Here is a 27,327-nt window from a genome sequence, read left to right as displayed (position 1 = left end):
ATCTTTTGTGTTTATGAAAGCATGCTGTGATTCAGGAAGCAGGGACAGGATTTTTATTCATCTTTATATCCCTCTCCATAGTATTTCATAAAAAAAAAATGATATATAGACAGGATGATGTCAGAACTCAGAGGACACTTTCTGTGTAGGCCCTAAGCTAATTAATTCAAATTGAATTAGTTATTGGATATTCACTATGTTGCATAGCAGGTTATGCAGACAGTACAAGATTATTTTCCTGATCTCACAGCTTTACAGTGTAGTTGATGGTAGAGGGATATGAAACAGCAAAATGATGATTTAGGATTGTATGGCTTGTCTGAAATGAGTGACTTGTAAAACTGGTAAAATATTTTAAATTTGAGGGTTTTTGGGGGGGCATGGGAGGCTGATAGCTTGAAAAAGCTGTATACATTTTTGTTGTTCGAAAAAATATTTATTGAACATCTGTTGAGAACTAATCATAGTACTCTAGTGCTGAGTCCTGAATATATAGAGAGGAGTGAATCTGACTATCTCATCTCATAGTGCTTACCCTCCTGTGAAGATGGAGGAGAGGAGACAATATACAGATAAATAAGAAAAATTGCTAATTGAGGAAAGTGTTATGAGGGTAATAAGCTGGGTTTTGTGATGAAAGACAATAGGGGAGGGCAGTTGGCTTGTTAAGATGTTAAGAGATGGCCTGTCTGGGGAGAACAGAAGAGGTTCTAGTCAGAGGGAACAAATGAGTTTGAAGGTTCCAAAACAGGGAAGAACTTGAAGTGTTCTAGGAACTGAAAATAAGTCCTGTGGTTAGGAGTTATTCTGATATTCTTCATTCTCTTCCCTTACCTCTGTGTTTTGATAATCCAGTAATCTGAACTGTCTAATAAGCTGAACCCATTTTAAAAGGGTGAGGAAGGCCCCAGACCTCTCTTTGAATTATTCCTGAATTATTATTATTTCTGTCTTTCTTTTTCTTTTATTTTGTTCTGGGGGATTGAACCCAGGACCTCCCGCTTACCAGGCAAGTTCTCTACCGCTGAGTAACATCCCCAGCCCCTGAATTTTCTTTAAATAGTGTTGTGTCTATCTTTGATCAGTACATGAACATGCTAGCTGTAGCTTGTTCTTGAACCTCTTTAGATTGCTTAGAATGAGAATTGCTTGAAATTCTCAGAATGTTGTCTAGCCCAATCCCAAGTTATAAAACTTGAGCTTAGGTACCAATGAAGATATCTGTCTTACTTGTTTTTCTACATTGGAACCAAGCTTCCCGTACATTATATACCAATGACCTCCTTTGGCTTTATTTTATTTATTTATTTATCTGTTTTTGAGACCTGGTCTTGTTATGCTTCCCAGGCTGGCCTCCAACTCTTGAGCTAAACTGATCATCCTGCCTCAACCTCCCAAGTAGCTGAGACTACAGGCACCAGTGCTCCTGACTTCTCCTCCTCTGGCTTTAGATCAAACTTCCCAGAGTGGTCCTTGAAAGATGTTTTGGTGTACTGCCATTCCCTTCTGACCCACCTGCTTCTACTTGCTATCCAAAGCTGCCTTTCTGGGAGTTCATGACCATGCCCATCCAGCCAGCTGGGTTGTGGGTTGTATGGAATACATTTCATTCAACAGATATTGGACATTTTTTCTGTGTGATGGATGCCATGGGTGGGTATTGGATATCTCTGTAGTTTTTTGTGGCTTGACATTTTGTAGTCCAAGAGAGATCCAAGTTGGGATTGTATTCTTTATATCATAGTATGAAGAATCAGAGCTCTGGAGTCCTAGATTTGTATCTTCTTGCCAGGATTTAAACTTTTTGTTAGTACGGGCAAGGTTCTTAAATCTCTCCAAGTGTGTGTCTCAGTTGGAAAGGCAAGAATAATTCTTACCTCACAGGTACTTTGAGAAGTGTTTTAAATTTCATTATTAGTTGGTCCTACCTTTCTCTTTAATCTGTTAATTTCATTATTGAGTAATTTCTTTTTTAGATATTCTAGAGGAGACTTTATTCTATTGCAAACTCCAGATCTTCTGTCTTTTCCATATCTTCTGAGGATTCTCAAATGATTGTAATGTTATGAATTAGAAGTCTAGTTATAAATTTGCTATGCTTTTTTTTTTAATGTATAGATGGCTGGAAGGGAAATTATGGTAAGTTTGGCTTCATAACATCATTTGGTTACTTTTTTGTGCTAACAGTTGTGACTTGTAATCTGGCTTTTTTTTTTCTTTTAGCATTCTTCCCATTATTCCTTATGATGGAGAGTAGTTGTTGATTTTGTTATCACTCATACATTTGAGTATTTTCATTCATCCTGATTTTTCTTTTTTTCCTCTCATACCCATTCACAAACACATTCATCCTCTACAAGTTAATAGTTTTATACTTTGATTCTTGGGTGACTAAAACTACAACAATATAGATTGTTTTACCAAAATAGGTAAATGGTTTAATAAAAATGTATTTGACATTAGGATAAGTTTGCATTTGTGGAAAAAAATACTTAAATAAGCTACTGTGACATATGTTTATTATTATTGGTATTGGAGATTGAAATCAGGGTATTTTGCTTTGACACTGAATTAACAGCCCTACCCCTTTTTATTTTTTATTTTGAGCCAAAGTCTCACTAAGTTTCCCAGACTGGTTTTGAACTTGTGATCCTCTTGCCTCAACCTTCTTGGATTACAAATATGCGGCTTTGTACCCAGCTATGCTTTAATTCTTAACATTTCATTAACAATTTGTCATCAAGTAGATTTAATTGGGAGTTTTTTTTTAAATATTAGATTACTCTGTGATAGTATGATTGTTTATCTTTTTTATTTTTTACTTTTTGTTACTGGGGATTGAACTGGGGATCACTTAACCACTGAGCCACATCCCCAGCCCTTTTTATATTGTATTTTGAGTCAAAGTCTTGCTTTGTTGCTGAGGCTGTCTTTGAACTTGGCAATCTTCCTGCCTCAGCCTCCTGAGCTGCTGGGGTTATAGGCATGTGCCACCTTGCTTAGCTAGTGTGATTCTTAAATCCAAAAAATTTTGGTAAATTTAAAGCATGGGATAGACTTGTTACATTTGAGAACTTTTCTAGACAGAGCTTGAATTTTCTATTGTGGCAATTCAAAAGCCCAGGGAATTTAGCCATTTAGTAGGAAGCATGTGAAGAGAAGCAGAATTACTATACTGGGCAGTTAAACTCAGTTGAGGAAAGCTCATGTATAGAACATGATATCAATATTATTGTTGGCATGTTGGAGAATAGCATATTCTAGTTAAAAGAGCTTATCAGTTAGCTGATAGTTTAACAGCTTCTGGATTTAAATTTAAATTTAAATTTAATTATTAGTGGGTCCTACCTTTCTCCACCAGTAGCTAGCTTTACCTTGCAGGTAGTAATGTTTAAGAAAAAAAAAAAAAGGATGTTGAAATGGGGAGAACACTGGATTTGGACCCAGAAAACCTAGGCACAGATAACTGCCATGCTGTGTACAAGTTGTACTTTTGGGAAAATTCTCTCACCTTTCTTTCTCTTTCTTTCTCTCTCTCTCTCTCTCTCTCTCTCTCTCTCTTTTTCAAGAGAATTTTAATATTTATTTTTTAGTTCTCAGTGGACACAACATCTTTGTTTGTATGTGGTGCTGAGGATCGAATCCGGGCCGCACGCATGCCAGGCGAGCGCGCTACAGCTTGAGCCACATCCCCAGCCCTCTCTCACTTCTCTGAACTGAAAAATTAATATATCTAGAGATAATACCTAACTTATAGACTGTTTTGAGAATTGCATTATTAAATTAATGCATGTGAAATTGCTTTGAAAATTATAAAATAGTTATAAATATATAAGCATTATTAGACATGTATTTACCTGCTTTATTCGCCAGCCATTTAAAATGTAATGGATTTAAAAGTTTTTTTAAACATAAAAAGTAAAATTTATTATAAAGTAAATATAAGAATAAATTTATAAAATGTAAATGTTAAAGCAAAGTTTCCATAAGGATTTGATACAAGTGCTGAATGTGGTGGTACATACCTGTAATCCCAGTGGAGTGGGATGCTGAGACCAGAGGATTGCAAGTTCAAGGCCAGCCTCAGCAACTTAGCAAGGCTTTAAGTTACCTAGTGAGACCCTGTCCCAAAGTAAAAAATATAAAGGAAAAAGGGCTGGGGATGTAGCTTAGTGGTAAAGTGCTCCTAGGTTAAATCCCCTGTACCAAAAAAAAAAAAAAAAAAATTTGTGTTATATATGTATATGGCTTGAAGCAGGAAAAAAGAAAGCCTTTTCCTAAACTTTATTCAGGTGACTGAGAAATGTCAGTTTTCTTAAAGTGATTACAATACTTAGCACCTATAATTAATTCTGAAAAACACTGAGGCATTTATAAAAGTACTTGTTAGAGTAAATAGCTACAAAGTATGTGTTGTACGTGCCTCAGAATCCCTTAATGTGCTGATGTAGGCAGTTTTTCTTCCTATTTTTTCTTCTCAGGTCTTAAACTTGAGTATATAACTGAAAGCTTTTTGTCCAGTCCTTACCTATTTACCCTCAGCTGATTGTTTTATGTATATCAGCCTAAGTAAAAGCATAATAACTTGATTCTACTTAAATAACACACACATAAAACTATATTAAAGTGTATCTGTTAAGAAAAAGTGAGTATTTAAAATCAATGTATGTTTTCTCCCAGTAATATACAAAATATAAGCTGGGCATGGTGGCATGGGTTTATAGTCCCAGCTACTAGGGAGGTTGAGGTGGGATGATCTTGAGTTTAAGGCCAGCCTGGGCAACATAATGAGACCCTGTCTCCAAAAAAAAAAAAAAAAAAGTACGTGTGTATGACACCGGGTATGTTTATCTACTTTTACACTTTCTGTGGTCAAAGAACTGAATTGTGCAGTGACACGAGTTTTCAAATCCTGGAATTGCTGACTTTTCCCAGTGTGTTGCATCCTTTTTTTTTTTTTTTTTTTTTTGCTATTTAGCATAACCTGCTACAAGTTCAGGTTAGCAAGTTAGTCCTTTTTCAAAGCACATATTGGATTCCTCTTATATTCCCTTAAAATGAGACTGTTTTAATTTTAATAAGAGCAGGTAAGAAAAACAACTTATTCTTAGAATACATATTCCCTTACATTTTTCTATAATGTATCATATCAGAGTGAATGCATGCTGAAATTTGTTTAAGAAGGGATATTAACCTGTTTTTTGAGTCATTCTCTTTTATACTACATTTCTTTCACTCGATTTCTTCCAAAATCAAGAGCTAGATTGATTTGGGTCCAGAGGGCTTTCCTTATTTTAAGGAGTCTGAATATAATAATCAACTCCATCCTATATAATCCAGATCAGTCTTCTTTGTAATTTCTGGGAGATGGCTTACATTATACAACCTGGGAAACTTTAATTCAGAGTAAAAAAAAAGGAAAAAGAAACTAACAATTGCCATAGATCTTTTTTTCTGACCTTACTTGATTTGATTTTCACAACCACACTTTAAGAGTAGTTGGACATAGGTTAATAAAGTAGTCCCTTTCATAGGTTAGGCAACCAATGCTTACATTAAATAATGTGCTCTAGTAGAGGTGGGTTTTAACTTGCCTGAATGACTGGTACCTTTGTTCTTCCTACTGTTTGTAGGTTCATACACAGTGAACTCTAAATCATTTTAGCCAGTCAAGTCTGAAGAAAGAATCTTTGCCACAGTGGTACATATACAGGAAGAGATGAGAGAGATTATTTTAGGCTTCTGTCAGGGAGAGAATCTTTAAGGAACCAGGCACCATTTGGGTTGATTTTGAAGCCTTGGTACTTCTTGATGCTCCTTTATATTAGAGTTCTAAACTTGCTAGAATGTTTATAGTGACCTTTTGAATTTAGAGACATTTTAATTGAGAATCTACAAGTAAATAGAAGTCTTGATTTAGGCCTTAGTCCAGGATGTCAGAGTAGGTAATAAAATCCTCTTAACACTGTATAATATATAAAAGGAACCCATTTAGCATAAAGGTTAATAGCATATATTGTTGTTCTGACTAAATTTGTTATCTGGGTAGATCACTGTCTCTGTTAATGGTCATGTCTAGCTCCAGAAAGTCCTTGGGTATCTCTTCACACTCTTAGCAAGACTGAGAGTTTAATTCAGAGTTTTTTGTTTTGTTTTGTTTTATTTTAAAATGTGAAACTAACAATGGACATAGCTCTTTTTCTGTCATTACCTTATTTGATTCTCACAATTTGCAGAAAGGATTGAAGGGCAAGGAGTCATAAGATTGGCCTAACTGGCTACACAGTGAAAGGGAGCATTGGTCAGTAGTGAACACCACTCAAGATGGGCTTTGAAAGAAGAAAACAATTACATCATACACAGCTTGATTCTTAACAACAACACATCTTTCCCCACCATGGGAAAGAGGACTTAAGTAGATACTGCAGGAGCTTTTGCAAGCTCTATTGTGTTTCATCTTACTCAAACTCACTTAAAACAGAATTAAAAAAAAAAAAGAAGAACCAAGTGTTGCCAGACATATTTCTCTCTCTGTGTGTATTTTTTTCTCTAATAAGTATGTATATCTGACATGTCTGTGTCTGTTTATTGTTGTCTTGGCTAAAAAATAAGTGACACTGTGTGACTCCTCTGATGTTTTCGGCAGTTTCCTTGGGATCTGGGTTAGGTTCCTGTCACAGAGAAGTATTGACTTTTTCATTTGTTAGCATCCTTAAGACACCAGGCTGTGCCTAGGAGGAGTTATGGTTGAGGTCTTTTGTCAAATACAGCATCTTTTTTCCTCTGTTCTCATATCATAGCAATCATAGAAGAATTCTGTGACCTCAAAAGATACCGGGACTTCTCCCCACCAGTAAGCAAGTAATTCTGCAGCAGCAGATACTAGTTGGGTGTCCTCCAGTTAAATTCTGATAGCTCTACCTGGAGATAATGTCAGACCATAGGTTGAAGACTTCCCCACTTCCTCTTAGATGCTAGTCAAAAGCCCAGGTGGTTTTTTGTGGTTCTGACTCACTGGCTATAAAATTGGGAGCTCTCACAAACCCTTCCTCTTGTTAATTAATTTGTTTGAGCATCTGAACAGAATTTAGGGAAACATGTTTAAAAGGATATGAAGAGATGCGTAGGATAGGGCATGAAGGAAGGAACTTAGAGCTTACAGGTCACTCTCCAGAAACCTTTATGTTTCAGCTCTCGAGAAACTCCTGAAATCTGTCATTTTGTGTTTTTATGGAGGTTTCATTAGCATCAGTGCTAATAGATTGGATGGGGAAACCTAGCAATGCTTGTTGCTTTAGCATTCATCTTGGCCTTTTCCTGCAACATTCCTCCCTCCAGATTATGGGGCAGGACCCCTCTGGAATAAGGAGGGTCTTATGACCTAATATAATAGGTTAAGAGTAGGTCAGAGATTTAATTTCTTCCTTCCAGCAATTGAACCCAGGGCTTCAGACATGCTGACTGGGTGCTCTACTATTGTGCTACACCTGTAACTCAGGTCAGAGAATTTCTTTGTGGCTAGATCCAGGGCAGAAAGGTGAGGGCTGATTAGAGTTTCTAAGAGTTCCCTTGGGGAAAAGAATTTACTTCTATGACCTGCTTTGGGAGGGTAGTTTAGAGCAAGAAATCATGGAATGAAAACTAATAAATATGTTATCATAATATCACAGACCTAGAGTGGGGTGACCATCCCTAGGGTCATGAAACAGGGGTGAGATGACAATATGGTGTTGTTTAGGTAGAATGAATAAGGTAGTCATTTCCCACAGGGAGAAGAAGAGCTGGCATATAAGGACAATAAAATTCTGAGTTTAAAAAATGTGGAAAGGATTTGATTAGTATTTTGTAAAATAACAACTGGCTCTGGTTGGTAAACAACCCGAAATAACTATATTGGGCAGGCTGCTTTTTGATAAAGTTTTAGAAAGTTGAAGCAAGGAAATCAAAAAGCAAAAAACCATCAGGAAATAAACCTGCGGAACTCACTTTAAGTACAGTGAAAATACAAATATAGGACAATTTTACATAACTCGCTAGATATTAGGGCTGTAGTGGTATGCTATGGGTAGCTGCCGTGAAAGGCACCTGTCAGAATTTTGAAGTTGAAGTTGAAGTTGGAAGGTGGCAAACAACTATTTACATTATGACAGAAGGAAGATTATGTAGCATAATCTAAGGGCATGTCCCAGTAAGGCAGCTGCTTTCTTTTTATGTTAGTGTAGGTTCATAGTGTAGTTTATAGTGCAGTTTTAGCATAAAAATCCAGAATGTCCAGGGAATCAGAAGGAACCATGGAGATGGTGGGAAACCACTTAATGCTCTGTCCCAAACTAGGTAATACTACCACCATAGAGGAAGGGGAACAGAGATAACTGCATAATCCCAAAAGGGCCATTACAAAAGCAAGATTTAGACATGCAGTTTTCAAATTCTAAGATTGTCTGAGAGTAGTTTTATGTATAAATGAGAAAACTGCGGCTCAAATGAAATGAAATTTAGTTTCCAGTGAAATGACTTTTAAGTAACTCAGTTGGAAAATAGAATTCTGGTCTGACACTTTTCATTTTGTTTTCTAACACTGTTTGCCTTATATTTATATACACACTTAAATCTTTTATAATTTTATTTTTTCAATACTGGGACTGAACCCTGGGGTGCTGTACCATAACTGGGTACACCCCTAGCCATTTTTTATTGTATTTTGAGAGAAGGTCTAGCTAAGTTGTTGTGGCTGGCCTTGAACTTATGATCCTCCTCCCTTAGCCTCCCGAGTTGCTGAGATTACAGGCTTTTACCAGGTACCCAGCTATGCACTGAGCTGTTAGCCTTTTAAACTACTATGGTCTATCTTAATTTATTTGATAAATACAGTAAATTATAAGTTTCAGATTGTTGCCAGTTAAGGGAACTCAGAATTGTGGTAAGAGGAGTGAGAACGAAGGAAAAGTGTGAGGAGGACAAGAAAGAGGGTGTGAGAGACCTGGAGAGAAAAAGGAGGAGAAACTTCCATAGTTATAACTTTATTTCTTTCTTCGGCTTACTAGCATTTTGTCCTGTATGTCTTGGTATTTATTCTTGGAATGATCTAGGATTTATTTAAACTTGGCGCCAGAAAAAATGAACAAAACTCAGATTTCTCTTCACTTGTAGTAGTGAAATTGAAGTGGAAAATAATTAAGTCCCACTGTACAGACAACTTGCCAGTGTGAGATACACAAAACTTTGAAAATTAATCAGTTATTATCAACAAGATTAAACTGTTATCTAGCACCCCCAGAGATGTAGAATGGGAAGAGAGAATTTAGGAGATAAGGGGAAGCTAAAAATTGAAACCATGTGAATGAATGTTATCGGTCATTGTAGCATAGCCACAAATTTGCATTTTGTAAAGTTGAGGATATTGGAATGTTTCCTCACCATTTTCTTTCCATTATGTTTCACACGCTCTAGTAGAGCTATTTGGCACTTTCTCAAATTTGTGCTGAAAACACTTTCTGACTTCTTCAGATAAATCAATCAATCTTTTAGCAGTATAAAATGATCTGCCTAAAATAGCTCTTTCTACCTTATTTAATTGATGTGCATTTTAAAAAGTCATGGAATTACCAAAGAAATGGTGAACCATCATGGTTAATTAGCTCTTGTTTTGCTGCTTATCAAGTCTTTGCTGAGTGAGGAATAATGCAGAGAGGTGACTGTATGAAACCTCAGAATCCACTCAAAGTGGATTTACCTGATTATGGATGAAGTAGGTAACTTCATCCATAATCAGGTAAAAAAGAGTAAGTTAACAGTTATGCATTAAGAATTTCAATCCACCTTCCCCTTTAGCTATTTGGATTGATTTTTGTACTGATGACAGAACTTCAGGTTTTTAGTATATATTGGGCTTAGCTTCTCATGTGTTAAGAGTAATAATTGGTGACATCTATCATTTTCAGTCACACATAAGAAAACTTCTTCTGTCTCTATCTAATTTTACAGTGCTGGGGATGGAACCCAGGCCCTAATACCTGCTAGGCAAGCAGATTTACCTCGGAGCCACAATCCCAGACTGTTTTGTATTTGTTATATTTTATTCTGTAACTTTTTCTTTGCACAACTTTACCTTTAGTTCCAACTCCTGCTTTTTCATATACCTTTCAAGTTTATTTTTCTTGCTCTATTTGCCAATGATATTGCTATTTTATTCATTTCTCTTCTTACCATTTCTTTTCCTTCTTAGTAGCAACTATTCACCATATTTAGGGTTACAAAGAGGAGATTAACTGTTGCCTTAAGATTGTTTCAGTGTTTCCCTAGTGTCTTCCTGTTGTGGGAGGTGAGTTTTTCCTTTCTTCTAATGGAATGGGGAGAGTGTCTTGTTTCTGAGATTAGTGGAGAATCTCCTTTGCTCTCTCTCCCACTGTTGCTTCCAGAGAACCCTTTCCTTCTGACTTGTACCTTGCTCATTTTGGGAGGCTGGTTGACTAGTGTAAAGACCCATGGATTTCTTATTTTTCTTCATAAATTTTTCTGCAGCATGTTCTGTGTGGAAGCATATTGACCTTAGGGTAGAGAGATGGGCAAGTGTACTACGTTTCAGGTTTGCCAGCAGGACTTCTTTCCCATGAAGTCTTTCCATTCCCATTTCCTCCTGCTTTGTCATTTGTATGATTAGGTACTCAGCAGTGGGTTATTTTTGTGGTGTATCAAAGGAACCTTGGCTATATTAGCATTTTTCCAGTTTTGTACATCATCAATGATAGCTTTTTCCAGTTTTGTACATCATCATTGATAGCTGGCTCTTCTGAGAATCCTAAGAATTTTGGTAATTGGATGGGAAGGACTACTTTAAAAATATCCTTCCTTCAGTCTTGGTTCTTTTTCCTATGTGTTTTCATTGAATTTGTGTAAACACAGACTAAATGATTTTCCTCATTTTGTTCCTTGAAGTCAGTAATAAACACAAGCATAAGTAGATGACTAAAGAAACCACATTTCAATAAACAAGGGGAATAAAACAATATTTTGTAAAGGTTTCTGTTTTAAATGGCTTATTGTACTGGGTCCATTTTACAAAAATTACATTTATATATAGTGTATGTATGTTATAACCAGGTCCTGTTGGAAAATGTGTGCACGTTTCTAAGTGGAAATTCATAGTTTTTTTTAAACCCCTGTAACTTACTTTTCCTTATTATCAGGCAAAGTTTTTTTTTTTTTTCTTCTGTAGATAATTTTAGCTTCTCTTCAGTAGTTTTTTGTCTTATCATTTGAAGTCAGCTGATTGATTGGAAATAAATGTTACTTTATCTGTGTTAAATTTTTTTTTATTGTTGGTTGTTCAAAACATTACATAGTTCTTGATATATCATATTTCACATTTTGATTCAAGCGGGTTATGAACTCCCATTTTACCCCGTATACAGCTTGCAGAATCACACCAGTTACACTTCATTGCTTTACATATTGATATACTCATGTCTGTTGTATTCTGCTGCCTTTCCTATCCTCTACTATCCCCCCTCCCCTCCCCTCCCCTCCCCTCTTCTCTCTCTACCCCCACTACTGTAATTCATTCCTCCCCCTAAAAATTTTATAGTTTATAAATTACTAAAACTTGAACCATGAGTGGTGATTTATCATGGGTGCTTCTAAATTAATAATTTGAGTTAGTAAAATAACAATATATTGAGTTCATAGGATGAAAATATTGCAGAAATTTATGGAATTATCTGAAACTTCAAAGGGCTAATAGACTACTCTTTTTATTGAATAGATATGAAGATAAAGATTAGACATTGTGACACAATTTAAACTTGATTTCAGAGCCATATGATACATCTATGCAAAAGAGCCCCAGTGTTATCATTGTCTCTGTAATGTGGGGGTATTGTGATTTGAACTTTTCTTGAATTAGTTTTATTCAAAATGTAACATAGAAATACAGTGTCATTTTCTAATTTTGGTTTGTTTGATTTACAGTAAATGAACTGGAACTTATCTCTTTTACTTTAGGCTTTCAGATAAACTTCTGTGAAAAGGCACAAAGTAAGCTACAAATTTTGATATTATGCTACTTATTTTTTTCATATCCATCTTGGTATTGGGAATGTGTCCACTATTGTTTTAACTAACCAACCATAGTAAATTTACATGAAAAGAGCTTCCATTTTTCATTTTATTCCCTCACCCAGTGTTGTTACATTCTTGATTATAAATTGGTCTTATTTTTACTTGAAGTAGGAAAAAAATGTATATAGATGTTCAGATAGATGTTTATAGATATAGAAAAATATAATCAGTATTCAGGCTTTGTAATTTAAATTGTAAGTTGAAGAAATTTCACTTTTAAAATAGTGCTGCAGAAATTATTTAACTACATTCAAAGATATTGTGCTTTAAAATTTGCTTTTTTAAAAAACATATTTAATGCATTTTAATTTTTTTTTTAAACAAAACTTTTTTCTTCCCTCTTCCTTCTTTCCCGTTCCCATCATTCTGAATTAGGACATTAGTCTTGAAAGAATACAGAATAGATTTTCTATAGAAATGCAGTGTAGGTAAAGTTAAAACAAATGCATTTTGGACCTTAAACTTAGTCATATAAAGTACAGTTTAAAAAAATCTCAAGGAGGGTTGGGGTTGTGGCTTAGCGGTAGAGCACTCGCTTGGCACGTGGGAGGTCCTGGGTTCGATCCTCAGCACCACATAAAAATAAATAAAATAAAGGTATTGTGTCCAACTACAACTAAAAAATATTAAAAAGAATCTCAAGGAGACTACTTTTCAGTTAACATAAAAATATTATAAAGAATAGTGTATGTAATTTTATCTTCTGCTTATTTATGGTCTGGGAAAGAATGATGACCAGTCTTTGATATGTATCATTTTTTAGTAAATTTTTCATAGAGGGAAAAGTTTAATCTGGAGAAAAAATATTTCTACTGTTTAAAAACATTTTTTTATGGCATCAAAATGCTTAGTTTTGGTGGTTGACCATTGTGACTTCCTTTGAAATATAGTGAGCAAAAATTTATTTCTTGAATGGTTTACACCCATGATGTGAATATATAATAAATGAGAGATAAAGGCAGCTATGTCCTAGGTCACAGATTTTAATTGGTCCATTCTTATCACTTTTCTCTTCCTTAAATAATAAACTAAAAATAATACATGATTTCCTGCCCATAGTGTCCTATGAATATGATATTTATATATATGTAATGAAGTTACAACTTCTATTTATGCTATTTTAACTTTAATACAATTTGATAATTTTTAGCTTTTATCTACATTTTGACAAAATATTTCTGTTTGTATATAACATGACAATTTAACTTTTGTTGACTTAAATTCTAATTCAAGAAAAAAGGGTTGACTTTTCTAAAATTTAACATTCTATTCATACTATTTCTCTTTTCTTTAACTTAGTTGTATTTTGTACATAAAACAGGAAAAAATAATTATGTTAAATTTTAAAAATGTGTACAGTTTCTGCAGATAACTCTAAATAGATTTAAAATGCCTTTGGACCTTCCAAATGGTTCTATCTTTTCCCCTTGTTGTAGGAACGATAGATTTGCAGTGCTGCTTGCTTTGATAAATTTGGAAGACTCTAACAAGGAGGCTTGGGATAGCAGAACCTACTATAACATACATAATCATGTGGGAGGGGCATGTGCATCTTCACTTTGTTGCTCAAACTCTCTATTCACACTGCTTTGTCCTGATTTTTCACATTTTCCTTTTAGTTTCTTCCTTTTCCCTTTATGAGGCTCCTACTTTTCTTTTCAAGCTTTTGGGATTCAGCAGTTATATCTATTCATTTCTGAAGCACATTTTAGACACCTAGGAACCATCTAGCAAGTGAGATTTTGAACAAAAGATGAATACCATAGATACCTGGCCTTAGCAGATTATAGTATAGTGGAATAGAGTTGATCCTCTATTGATTATAAGCATCTAGCTACTGATGCTACATGAAAATTGATTAGGAGCTAAAGCCCAGTGGGGCTCCTTTGCTCTTGCTATTCCATGAGAGGGTACGAGCATAAGGCATGCTGTGAGCCCGATGATAACTGCTTTTTAAACTTTTATTTATTTATTTATTTATTTTTGAGAAGGGCTCTTGCTATGTTGTTCATGCTGGTCTTGAAGTCCTATGCTTAAAGCAATCCTTCTGACTCAGTCTTCTGAATAGCTGGGTCTATAGGCATGTGCCACTGTACCCGGTGCAATCACTGCTTTCTTAATCAGAAATTGACTCAGAAATCCAGCAAAGGGCCTACCCACCCAGCTGTCTGTGCTGGCTCAGACCTCAGTGGAAGACTCAGGACAAAGAGCACACACATCAGGGAGAGGAGGAGCTAGGGAGCTGGTAGGGATGGCCAGCATGAAATTGGTAGCTATATTATCAGTGTAGCTATCATTATCTATCTTTAGGATGACTTTTCAGTTACTTATATATGTGTTAATCCCATTTTTTTTAAACAAGGCTTGTCTGCTCTTATGGCTTAAAAATTAAAAGTACAATTTCATAATGTTTGCTTACAATCTTCTGTTTATTCTAGAAGGCAGACATTAACTTAGTTATAAGAGGTTACTCATTTCTTAAAAATCATCAGAGAAGTGACTTCTCCCCTGTATACTCTAGTTTCCAGAAACTCCAGTTTTATTCTAGGGGTATTTCAGAATTAGCAGAGAAACTTATATTTATTTATTAAGAATAATTACGTATCATAAATTAATTGTAGGATAGGGCATTAAGCACAAAATTAGATAATGTTAAAGTCTTATAAGTTTGAATACTGTTTTAAATGTTTAATTCTCTATCACAAATCAAAAAGATTTACTTTTAGATGATTCTGATGATTAATGGAAGCTCTGAAAGATTAATTTTTCCCATTGTTTGATTTTCACATAGCTTTTGTTCTTTAGATTGTTATATCACTCTATTCCAATCAGTTTATTATAATTGCCTGTAATAAGTTAGTGGAATTTTATTGGAGACTTACGTATTTACATGCACAAATGGTGTGAGATTATATATTTAATTTGGCATCCACATTCGTGGAGAAGTTTAATAAACCCACTGTAGACCTCATGATCTTCTGTTTTCTAAATGAAAGTTTGTGTGTTTATCTGATATTTGGTTTTCTAAATATATGTTTATTTAAGAAAATAAGTTAGACTTATTAAGATAACAATGTTTTATATATATTTAATATATATTATATATGACATATAATATGTATATAGTTAATCCTGATGGATCATTGAATTTTTCAAGATATAAATACTGTGTGTGTGGGAACCCTTTCTATTTGTAAATACAGAATTCTAAATGTAGAATTTTCTACCTTTTGAAAGTTCTTTTAATCATTTGGAACACTTGTAGGTTAATCATTGGAGAATAATGCTTTTGTGCATGAAAGGGTATTTATGTAATTTATGATCACATTTGAATTATATCTCATTGGCCTTAATGAACTTACTTACAGTTCTTTAGAATATGATTTACTTGCTTTTATAAAATGTTTTTTTTTTCTTTTATAAACATCAACTTTACCTAGTACTGTCAGCATTCTGATTTTTTAAAAATATTTATTTATTTATTTTTTAGTTTTCGGCGGACACAACATCTTTTGTTTGTATGTGATGCTGAGGATGGAACTTGGGCCGCACACATGCCAGGCGAGAGTGCTACCGCTTGAGCCACATCCCCAGCCCAGCATTCTGATTTTTATTTTTTGGATAAGAACTTTGGCCCATTAAGGATCCTTGGGCATAGGTCCCCCCCCACCGCCCCCAGAAAATGTCTAACAGAATCCTGTTGTAGTCTGAATGAGAGTAGTTAGAAGTTTTTTTATAAACTCCTTTAATAAATTAGTTTTTATTTAAAAAGTACCTATTTAAGGTACTTTTAGTTTCCCCCTCCCCCCACCGCACTGCTGTATTATTTTTGGCTCATAGCTGAAGACTTCTTGGGCTCTAAAGAAAATATTGGGTAGTACTGCCTTTGCCTTTTATATTTTTGGTGGCTTTAGAAACTTTTTGTGCCCCACCCCTCTGTCCCTGCCCTGACTGGGGATCCAACTGTGGGTCTTCTAAAAATTGCTAGGCCTTCTAAAAACTGCTAGGCAGTTCTAAAAAAAAGTCCCTAAACCATATTCCCAGTGCTACCACCACCCCTCCATTGTGTCTTTTAAGAATTGTTCTCCTTGGGAATGTTTGCATAGCAATAGAATCTTTCTTTAGAAAATTATATGCTTAGGAGCTGTTATCCTTGATGGAATTAATTGAAATTAGACTACAGGTGGTGATTATTATAGGTGACACTCTATATTGGTGTATTCGGAGGAAATGAAATGACTCATTTAATTGTAAAACTATTCTTTTACAATAAATATCCCTAGTAGTTTTTAAATTGGTGATAACAGTAAAGCAACAAAAAGAGGAGGAAGGATGTTTTGGCAATCTTTTCAGAAATTTGGGGGATATATTAATAAGTTTTACTGAGTTAATAAAAAGTGTAAAAGATGATATTTTGACTTCTAATAAAGTGGGGTGTGGGTATAGTTAACCAGGAAAAGTAAGGAGTGGAAAGAGAATCAAATCTTGTGCTTAAAATTAAGAGCTTTTCTAATTCAGCTAAATTTCTAAATCCTGGTGTGTGTGTGTGTGTGTGTGTGTGTGTGTGTGTGTGTGTGTGTGTGTGTGTAGCAATAGTCTATAACTAATGATCAAAATTTTATCATTTTAAAATTTTAAAAGCTTTTTAGCAGTCTTAGGAAATAAAATAACCACATTTGCTATTATCAAGTGTTAGTACAGTTAATTTAAAATTATATAGATAACAAAGTTAGTTGAAAAATGAAATTTTTGTAGGATTAGCTGTAAGCCAGGCTGATATCCAGTATGTTTATTACTATCTGTGGGGACTTCTACAAACAGCCAATACAAAGTCTATCTGCTTGGATAAACAACTTTTATACTAGTTTAAGGATTGTAGTAGTCTCATTTAGGCAGAATGGAGATTCACCTGTTCCCTTTATAACTTATGCCATTCCAATGGGGTTGTTACTAATTATCTCTGACCTTGGAAGTTGGTTGGAACATGAATTCTGAAAATGATTTTTGTTCCTAAAAGAAGGAAGATTTTTAACAGCTGCTGCACCTTAAAAATAAGTTGGAGAAACTTAATGTGTGGTATTTTAAAAAAATTTTTTTAGTTGTCAGGACCTGTATTTGTTTATATGTGGTGCTGAGAATCGAACCCAGTGCCTCACACATGCTAGGCAAGCGCTTTGCCACTGAGCTACACAACCCCAGTCCAATGTGTGGTGTTTTTGAAAAAAAATAAATATATAAATGGTGAATTCTTCCACATTGCAGAAAGCTCCCCTTCATATGCCAATTGAACTTTACTATTAATAACAAAGTGATGTTTGACAATATTTTTGTGGTTGAAGAGATTCAAAGTAGAAATGTGGAAAAGTTTCCCAGTACTATTCACAACTACATTGAATCCCCAGTTAAAGTGGTTTCCATGTTAGCTTGCAAATTTCGGGTGATGGTTTTCAAATAAGGTTAGGTAATTATTTGAATTCTCACTATATGGTTTTATGAGTTTTTCTAAATCTAGACAGAAATATCCAGATTAAAAGGATATTTTAAAAGATATTTGATCCCATCTTGGTGTTCATCTTCTTATGAGGTAAAACTGCCAGGTGAACATTAATCAAAAAAGAAGATCAAGTGTATACAAGTACTCACCCTCTTTCAGTGAAGCTCTTATAAGGATAAGTAGCAGAGGCTCAAGTGTAACAGTTAAGAATCTATATTTGTGTATACTTTCTCTCTTTGTACCTATATATTTTACATTAGGTATCAGCAATAATAAAAACCTTGAGTTTTTAAAGATGGAGCGAATCTAGAGACTATTTTGAAGAAGAATATGACTTTGAGAGGTTAAGTATGGGTAGAGAAGTCATGTGGTAGAAATAATAAATAAATAAAACTGGTTCTAAGCACTTTATATTAACTTAATTCTGATAACAACTTTATGAAGTAGGTATATTGTTATTACTGATGAGGAAACTGGAGCATTGAATTTAAGTAAAATTTATACATAGAGCTAATTTGTGGCAGACCTGAGTGACCTTGGTCTTGTTACTGGTTACATTGTAAAAGAACAGTGTTTTATTGATTCTTGGGTGTGGGGGAAAGCAGGGGTGCTCATATAAATGGTTTTCTAATCCAAGTGGCTTTTGAGTGGTCTTCAACAGCAAATTGTCTGGCACCAGGTAATTCTCAATCTTACTGAACATTATAAATTGGGGAATCTACCACTAGGAAAAAAAAAAGTTTAATTTGAAACAAAAACTTTGTCCCTGTTTAGACAGATGTAGGGAATGATTTGCTCCAGACCTCTCAAATGACTTGTGTGTTGCGGGGTAGGGGGGCAGTCAACAAGATTAGTAGGTTGGGAGATATATAGTTAGTGGACAAGTGGCATAACTGAGCTGCATGAGGACCAACTGTGTATGTAACTGTCTGAAGAATAAGTTGATATTTTTAGCAAAAGGTATTTCCCTCCCATGCCCACTTTTTGACAGGATGGAATAAGGAATATAATTGTACTTGAAAGAATTTTTTAATGATAGAATTTTTCGGACATACATAAAAATGATATGACACCCTGAATGTACCTGTTACCTAGTATCAACAGTTATTTCATGACCAGTGTTGTTTATTTTGTTTCTCCTCCATTCACCAATGTATACTGTAGTATTTTATTTAATAAATATTAAGGGAACTGCTAAGGATTGAACCTAGAGCCTTGCACATTAATAAACACATGCTCTACCACTGAGTTACATGCACTCCCTGCAGTCTACTGAAATATTTTAAATTCTGATTATCATTATTTCATCCATATAAATGTCAGTCACATGTCTTATAAGTGATAAGGACCCTAATATATTTAGCCTCCAATATTATTATCATAGCATTATATAACAAGACAAAGTTATCAGATAGCAACCCAGTGTTCAAGAGCTTTGTTACCTTATTTACAGTTAATTTGTTCAAGTCAAAATTTCAACAAGGTCCCGGCACACATTTTGTTTGGTTGATATCTCTTAAGTTCCTCAAATCTATAATAGTTCCCTCTTCTCTCGTTTTTCTTGTCATTTATTGAAAAATAAATTATATTTTATTTTGTTGTATTTTATACATCCTTTAATGCTATTTAACATGTTCCTGTGTGGTCTGCATTTCCCATTAACTTAACCAGAGATTTAATATTAGGCAAGAACACCACATAGGTGATAACTGTGTACTTCCTATTGTATCACATCAGGAGGTGTATGACTTTTGATTATAGCTTTTGTTAAGATTCATCAGTAGGCTTTAGTGTTACCAGTGTGATTGATATAGAATAAATTCCTCACCAACCTTTCACCTAATAATTTTGTCTAAATTATTTCATTAGGTTTAGATAACTCTTATTTCTTAATATGGGCCCTGCAAATGGTCACTATGATTAGCCAAAAATCAGTTTGTGTTTGGAGCATAGCATTGAAGCAAATTGTAGAATTAAGCATTGATCATCTCTGACATAACTGTGACAGTATTGAAGGTTATGAAAGTGTGTGTCTATGTGCACACACATTATGCACAAAAATCTATTGGGGCTTTCTGTGTTATGAGAAGGTAAAAACTGGAAGTCTGTCCTTCATAACCTGGTACATGAATTGATTTACTCATTAATCAAAGGATTTTTTTCTCCCTAATTAACAAAGTCAATCTCTGAAGTTAATCAAAAGCCACATTAAAGTATGACATTCTATAATGAAATTGAAGAATAGTGGATATGCAGAACTGATTTCTTCCAAATTAAGAATCTAGTTTTTTATACCTGCCAATCCTAATAGAATCTAGCTTTTTAAATTCAAATTCAGTGCTTAGAATGCTCAGGTCTTTTAGGTACCTTCCTAGTACTTGGGAATAAGAATCGAAAGGCATTTGGTAGTTGGTAGAGTGCTTGCCTCTAATGCACAAACCATGGGTTCAATCCCCCCATCCTCCGCCCCCACAAAAAATGGGCAGTTTGGTGAGAATAGAAGTCAGAGTGCTTAACCAATATATATAAAAGCAGAACAAAACTAAACAAAACAATAAAATACAAAACCTTATTTTCCAACTAGCAGTTGCTGTTTTAGCACCCATATTTTAGCACCCAGTAAGTTTTTGTCCAACGGGGGGGTTACTCCTCCCTCAGCAGTAATAATTTCTTAGCCAGCTCTCCTTTTCACTATTTTTATTCTGTCATCCAGTTTTAAATTCTTCAGGTCTTTCCCTCATGATGTTCTAAAACTGACTTGATCCTTTGATTTCTGTCTTGGATTGTAAAAATGTACAAGTTTTAAGTAACAAATTAGAAACATTTCAGTCAGGATATTCTCCAGTACTACATACACTTGAAGTAGATAGGATACAACATATCCTCTTTGAGTGCCTTTCACTCATGATTAGTCTTAATTTAGTCTAACCTTAAAAAAAACCCCTCTATTTATAGAATACATTTATGGTCAACCGATAGTTCTTAATTATGTCCATTGAGAAGCAAAAGTCTTATTCACGTCTTAATGTTTTTGAAATTGGGAGGTATTTCATGAGGGTCAAAAGAAGCTATTCAGATGAGGGAGAGGAGTATAATAGTGCTGTAGTTACTGTTTGTACATATACAATACTAGCTTTGTATAGAAAATGCCTGTTCATTTTCTACCTCTCTTATTTGCCTTGGTAATAACACAGTTGGATTTCATTTAAATTTGACTGTGCTTTGTTTCTTTGAGCAAATGGTACTTAGACTATGAAATTGTATCTTATAGCTTTCTTTATTCTAATCTGCTTGTTGATGTAGTTCTTACAGAACTGAAGTCCAGAATAGTTACTTATGATTAAAAGGAATCCTTGTTGGTTTGGGGGCAGATAGGGAAGAACACATCAAATTTACCTTTGACAAAAATCTGGCTTGCTTTTGTGGTTAATAATATTATTTTAAGTAAACTTTCCAAGGAGAAGTCATATTTGTTTATTTTGGTAGCTCTTTATTTGTGTGTTGCTGTGAATACTTTACCTGTTAGCTGAAATGTGAATCTTCAGTGTAAATCTCTGTAGCCCTGGGGCCACTCAGTGGAGCTTCAGGTTAGTGTCCTTCAGCTAAGAACATCATTGTTTTTTCTTTGTCATGTCACATAAATCTTTTCATCACATCATGACACATATAAAAAAGGTTCCACAGTCCTGATTGAGAAACTACTTATGGTATTGTTAGAAAATGTGGTTAAGTTCCTCATTTCAATAATGGGTGGTGGAGAATTTAAGAAGTGTAGAGATATAGGGTGTTGTGGGTTTTACCAAAAAGGAAAAATAAATATGGACCTATGACTAGCAAACATTTTAGTTCCTTACTAACGTTTAAGGAAGCTATTCTTCTGAGACTATCTGTGTCTCCACGGTGAGAGCTCCATGGGCTCTGGGAATAGAAATCAGAACAAGCCTTGGGACTTTTCTTGATATAGCTTACATAAGTTTGCATGAATATTATGTTTCTTGTTCCATTAGAAAGATGGCTGCCACAAAATAAGGGGCAGTTATGTGGATGATTTTCCAAAAATCTTAATATATTTCTATTGGTGCATAGTGAGACAGTAACTTAAAACTTAGGGATGCTCACAAGGAGCTTAATGAGAATGTTGAGGAGTCTGATTGAGAGGCAGAGGTCACCATAATCTATCACAATGGCTGGTGCATTATGAAGAAAGTTCTACACTGTTGACAGTTCTACAAAGAAAATTGTATAGGGGTTGTTCAAGGTAGGGTTTATGCTTACTTGACTTTATGTGGCTCTTGTTGATTCAAGCACAAATTTGAGGCTTATAAACAAATTGTCCTATGGATTTGGCAGAATTTTAGGCATTACATTGATTTAAAGTGGTCTGGGCACCTAGATAAAGTACTTTGTACCTTTACTGACACTTGTTAAGCTGTAAACATTCCTTCCTTCTTCCTGGCTAAAACTCTCAGCACCATGTGTAGCAATAGTGCTTCTATGAGTGGAATTAATGCATTTGTGTAGCAGATAGGCCTTTCTAATTGAGAATATGAAAGATGAAGGGATAAAATAACTCTTTAAACGAGCTGGGATAAATTAGGGATGAAAAGAATTAACACATTCTTTCTCATTTTCCCTAAATTTAAGGTAGAAATATGTTAATAGTAACAGCTGCACCTTTTATGTATCCATTTGGAACTTCTAATTGTATAACTATGGAATTCCAATTCTTAGATTTTCATGGAGTAGGCTTGCAGAATCATTGGTGCATGGAGTTGTGGTTGTATTGAATAGGTTTCTTGTTTTATTAGTGATTAAGATATTAAATTTAGGGCTGGGGCTGTGGCTCAAGTGGTAGTGCGCTTGCCTAGCATGCATGAGGCACTGGGTTCCATTCTCAGCACCACATAAAAATAAAATAAAGATATTGTGTCCACTTAAAACTAAAAAATTAATATTTAAAAAAAGATATTAAATTTAGGTGGTACATATGCTTCAAAAATCACAAAAATTATTTATGAAGTATTAAAAGATAATGGAAATGTGGAAATGTCTAAATTGTTTCAGCAGGTATATGAAAGTACCTATATATATATATATATATATATATATATATATATATATATACACACACACACACACACACACACACACACACATATTTAGACCATTAAAAAAAAAAAACTTGTTTTCTAGGTCTAAGATTAAGTTTAGAGAACAAGGTGTCTCCTTTTAGAAAGGTGTGCAATAACTGGCAAGGAGATTGTAATTAAAACAACAAAAAAAATTCTTTTTTTCTTGGGGGAAAAACAATTTTAAAAAGAAAATCTAGCTTGCTTTTTATTCTAGCACCTTGGATTAATCACAAGTGACATTTTGAAGAATAGCCTGTGTGTGTACAAATAAATTACCATACCTGAACATGTTTTCCTAAAATGATAATTTATTAATCCAATTACTTGCTGCCTTGTTTAAAAAGTTCCTATTACATTATTAATGTTTTCTAGTGTTAATTATTTTTAATCATTTCCCCCTTAGTAACAGTGTAATATTCCAGTTATGGATATACCATAATTTTTAAAGTAATATAGCATTAATAAACATCTTTGCTTAATCTTTAATTTCCTTAGGATTTTTTTTTTTTTTAAGTATTAGGGATTGAATTCAGGTTTGCTCCACCACTGTGCTACATCCCCAACCTTTTAAATTTTAGTTTGAAACAAGTTCTTACTAAGTTGCTGAGGCTGGTCTTGAGATCTGTCCTTTTTACCTCAGCCTCATAAGTCCTGGGATTACGGTAGTGCACCACTGTCCTGGCTCCTTAGAATAAATTTATAGAAATTGAATTATTGGTTAGTCATAAAGTTATCTTGAGGTGTTTATTAGATACTGCCTTTTAGAGATTGGGCCAGTTTATACTCACAGCAGTAATATGGTTCATTCTTCTGTGTATGTTCACTTGTTTACTGAGTAAATGTCAAAGATTTATGTATCTGGCATAATTCTAGGCACTGAGGCATGTTAGAAAAAATAGAATTTCTGCCCTCTGGCAGATAACAAAAGTATGATTGCTATGGTAGGCATTAATCAAATAACCACAAATAAAAGTACAGCTGTGATAAGTTACAGACTAATTGATGATAATACCTTTGTTAATGTTGATATTAACATTAACAAAGGTATTAAAGAAAACAATTTAAAAGTACAGCTGTGATAAGTTACAGACTAATTGATGATAATACCTTTGTTAATGTTAATATTAACATTAACAAAGATATTAAAGAAAACAATTGTATTTTAAATTTTTTGTAAAACTAGGAAAACTTGATGATTTTTTCGTGTTAATGGTTTATTTGTATTCTTTTGTTTATTACTTTTTCATATTTTTTGTTTATAAGTAAGGCCCTTTTATAATCTTTATAACCCTTTCAATTTGGACTGTGTAGCTTAGACAAAGGTGTATTTGTTTTGCAAAGGTGTATTTGTATGAAGACCTCACAGGAGAATGGGATTATAGAGATCCAAAAGCAAGATTCTGCTAAATAGAATCTGAGCAGTCGTACCACTGTTGTGGACAAGCATCTCTAGTCCTTGATATTTTTTTTCTTTTTGATAATCACAGTAAGGCCTTCCTGGACCTGGGTATTTTTCAGGGGGTTAAACTATTCAGGGATTGGCAAAGGGATTTACAACTTAACCTGAAGAATTATATATTTGCTTGTTTATATATACAAAGGAGGTATTTCAGAATCTGATAGAAATGCTGTTATTGATATTAATTGATACAGGTAGGTGTGTCTACCTGTAGAATCTTGTAATGATGACACTGTGCATAATTGAAATAAAATTACTGGTGATCACTAGGGGCAAATATAATCAATGTTTGATTATTGATAATTAGCTAAATCAGAAAAGGAAGAATGTATTTCTGTTAATAGGTTTCAGACAATTTTTGGGGTGTTTTATGAATTTCATTCTATGAAACTCTCTAATTTTACCATTGAAATGAGTTTAAGTTTTTTTTCTCCTTTTTTGGGCGAACAACTTGGGAGCAAGTGTGGGGTTTTTAAGCCTTTAAATACTTCCTAAAGATTTTTGGTAACCAGACAAGGACTTCATAGTAGTCTATAAGTTGAATGCGTCTTTTGCTTTTGTCTGGAGATCACAAGAATCTGCCAGGAGCTGTTAATATTGAGCCTTTCTATCAAAGGAGTACCTTTTTGAAAATTGATAGAGGAATAACAGAATTCATGATATTCCAGATTGTAAAATGTCTTTTTACCCAAGGAAAGGACTCTGAATCATCTGCCAGAGAGTGGGAATACTGGAGGTGAATTATTTTGGTTGTTTCCTTGGCAGTGGAGCCTCAGAAGACCAAGCTTACCAGATGGGGAAATATTTAATATTTAGGAAACATGGCTGTTAGTGATATAATGGCACTTTAGTTCAGGACTTTGCCATCATACATACCTGGACATTGGTAATGATGTTATCAATATCCTAATTGATAATAAGTCTGGGGAAAATGAGTAACTATGTAGCTGACATTTATGCATAGCCTCTATGCCTCTATGAGGAAGATAATTTTAATTCCATTTGTTAAGTATGCAATCAATGCAGAGATGTGAAGTCATTTTTGCCCAAGGACTGTGTAGTTCATTAATTACATAGTTAGTAAGTGTAGTTGAGTTTCCAAACTAGGAAGACTGGTTTTACTATGCTATATTGCTTTTTTCTAGTTTCTGAGTGAGTACCTTTGGGATATTGGATTTGGATAGGAACAGGGATTTTTATGGAATAGTAGTTTAAACAAATCTACAAATCAAGTTTAATTCCTTTCTTGCTGCTAATATTGGTTGGCTTAAAAGCTATTAGGCATACTTTTTTTTTTTCAGTTTTCTGTTCTGAAGAATTTAGTAATTTTTCAGTTAGGTTTTTTTTTTTTAAAGAGAGCGAGGAGAGAGAGAGAGGGAGGGAGGGAGGGAGAGGGAGAGAGAGAGAGAGAGAGAGAGAGAGAGAGAGAGAATTTTAATATTTTATTTTTTAGTTTTCGGCAGACACAACGTCTTTGTTTGTATGTGGTGCTGAGGATCGAACCCGGGCCGCACACATGCCAGATGGGCGAGCTACCCCTTGAGCCACATCCCCAGCCCTAGTTAGGTTTTAATACAGCAAATATCCCAGGTGTTATCACTTTTTCATACCTACTATTTGCCAACCATTGCATATTGAAGATATATTAATCCTTATCATAATGGTGCTGTCAAGTAAAGGAATGTTTTTATCCCAGTTTTGTAGAAGTGTAGATTTCTAGATCAAAGAAGTATCTATTTTTAGGCTTACTAGTAATTTTTTTTTTGATACTGGGGATTGAACTCAGGCGCACTCAACCACTGAGCCACATCCCACATTGTATTTTATTTAGAGACAAGGTCTCACTGAGTTGCTGAGCGCCTCATCATTCCTGAGGCTGGCTTTGAACTTGAGATCCTCCTGTCATAGCCTATTTAGCTGCTGGGATTATAGGCATGTACCAACGTGCCCAGCTACTGGTACTTTAATGGTGATCATTTAGCATGTAGCAAAAGCTAGAAATGTTAGGGTCCTCATTCCCATTTCTAATATAAGGGAGAAATGGGAATGAAAGTAAATTCATTTCTCTTACTTTATTTCTCCATTTCTAAAGTTGAATATAAAGTTGTATGGTTTTGTTTTAGGTTCTTATTATGTTGCAGGTGATTTGTAGAGATAAAAAGATAAAAAAACTAGAACAGAAAATTATTCACAATGTGATGGTGGGAATAGATTCTTGAGTGTGAGAGGGGATGGCTGGGTAGACCCATCATAAACATAGTATCTCTGACAACAGATTTGATGTTTTTGGAAACTATAAATAATCCCAATTCTTAATGAATAATGAGAAAATGATACCATTTCCTTATCTGTAAAAGGTGAATAAAAGATGTTTTTGGTAACCTAGGATGAAGAAATTTCCATAGATGCCATATATGAATGGTTGATTCTTAATTGCTAACCTTGGGGTCTTTGGCCAAGTTTGAACCAAAGTATAGGGTCATCTATGTTGATTGTATAAGGTGATGTTAAGTATTGCTTGAGAAGTTAGTAGAGGGAGAATTATCAGGGCTGTTGTCATCTTGTTTAAAGTAAATAAAGTTGAGTGATAATTCTTCCTTCCAACTTAATAATCTTCGAGTTGCTCAGAATTAGAGCAAAGGATTTCCTAGGCTTCAGTAATTAGTTTGCCAAATCCCTGATCTTCAAAATCATGGTTCTTAATATACTTGAAGATCCCATGCTTAGTAGTGCTTTTCTCATGAGGACTTTGAGAAGACATTGTATAGAGATGATGTGAAAAACTAGTTTAAATAGTGCTGCATAGTCTCTTTTTTTGGGGGTAGTGGGGATTAAACACAGGGGCACTGTACCACTGAGCCACATCCCTAACTCTACTGAGCTGTTTAGCACCTCGTCATTGCTGAGGCTGGATTTGAACTCACCATCCTCCTGTATCGGGATTACAGAGTCACAGGGATTAAAGACGTGAGCCATCGTATTTGGCTACAAATTTATAATCTTTTTGATCAGTTATTTTAAACTGTGTCATACAAACATTTTAATCTCTGTTGCCATCTGAAACTCCAAGACTACTGATAGTGTCACTTCCTTTTCTCCTAGTGAAAGCTGTTTTGGGCTTTGGA

At 34.5% G+C, this 27,327-nt stretch overlaps 1 protein-coding gene across 3 annotated transcripts in view; it reads left to right on the top strand.

Moving 5' to 3' along the window:
• Map2k4 (mitogen-activated protein kinase kinase 4) overlaps window positions 1-27,327 on the top strand; it is a 125,444-nt gene that overhangs the window by 1,338 nt on the left and 96,779 nt on the right. For 2 of the 3 annotated variants that reach the window (XM_026390517.2, XM_026390515.2), the window contains exon 2: window positions 12,001-12,033. The exons of the other annotated variant lie outside the window; for it this stretch is intronic. In XM_026390517.2, coding sequence (XP_026246302.1) covers window positions 12,001-12,033 — 33 coding nt within the window. The remainder of the gene's footprint in view (window positions 1-12,000; window positions 12,034-27,327) is intronic. 3 annotated transcript variants of the gene reach the window in all.

Source organism: Urocitellus parryii, chromosome 7, assembly GCF_045843805.1.
Source record: "Urocitellus parryii isolate mUroPar1 chromosome 7, mUroPar1.hap1, whole genome shotgun sequence".
Taxonomy (NCBI): Eukaryota; Metazoa; Chordata; class Mammalia; order Rodentia; family Sciuridae; genus Urocitellus; species Urocitellus parryii.
The sequence above is the reverse complement of the archived record's forward strand: the minus strand, read 5'-3'. Positions and strand labels throughout refer to the sequence as shown.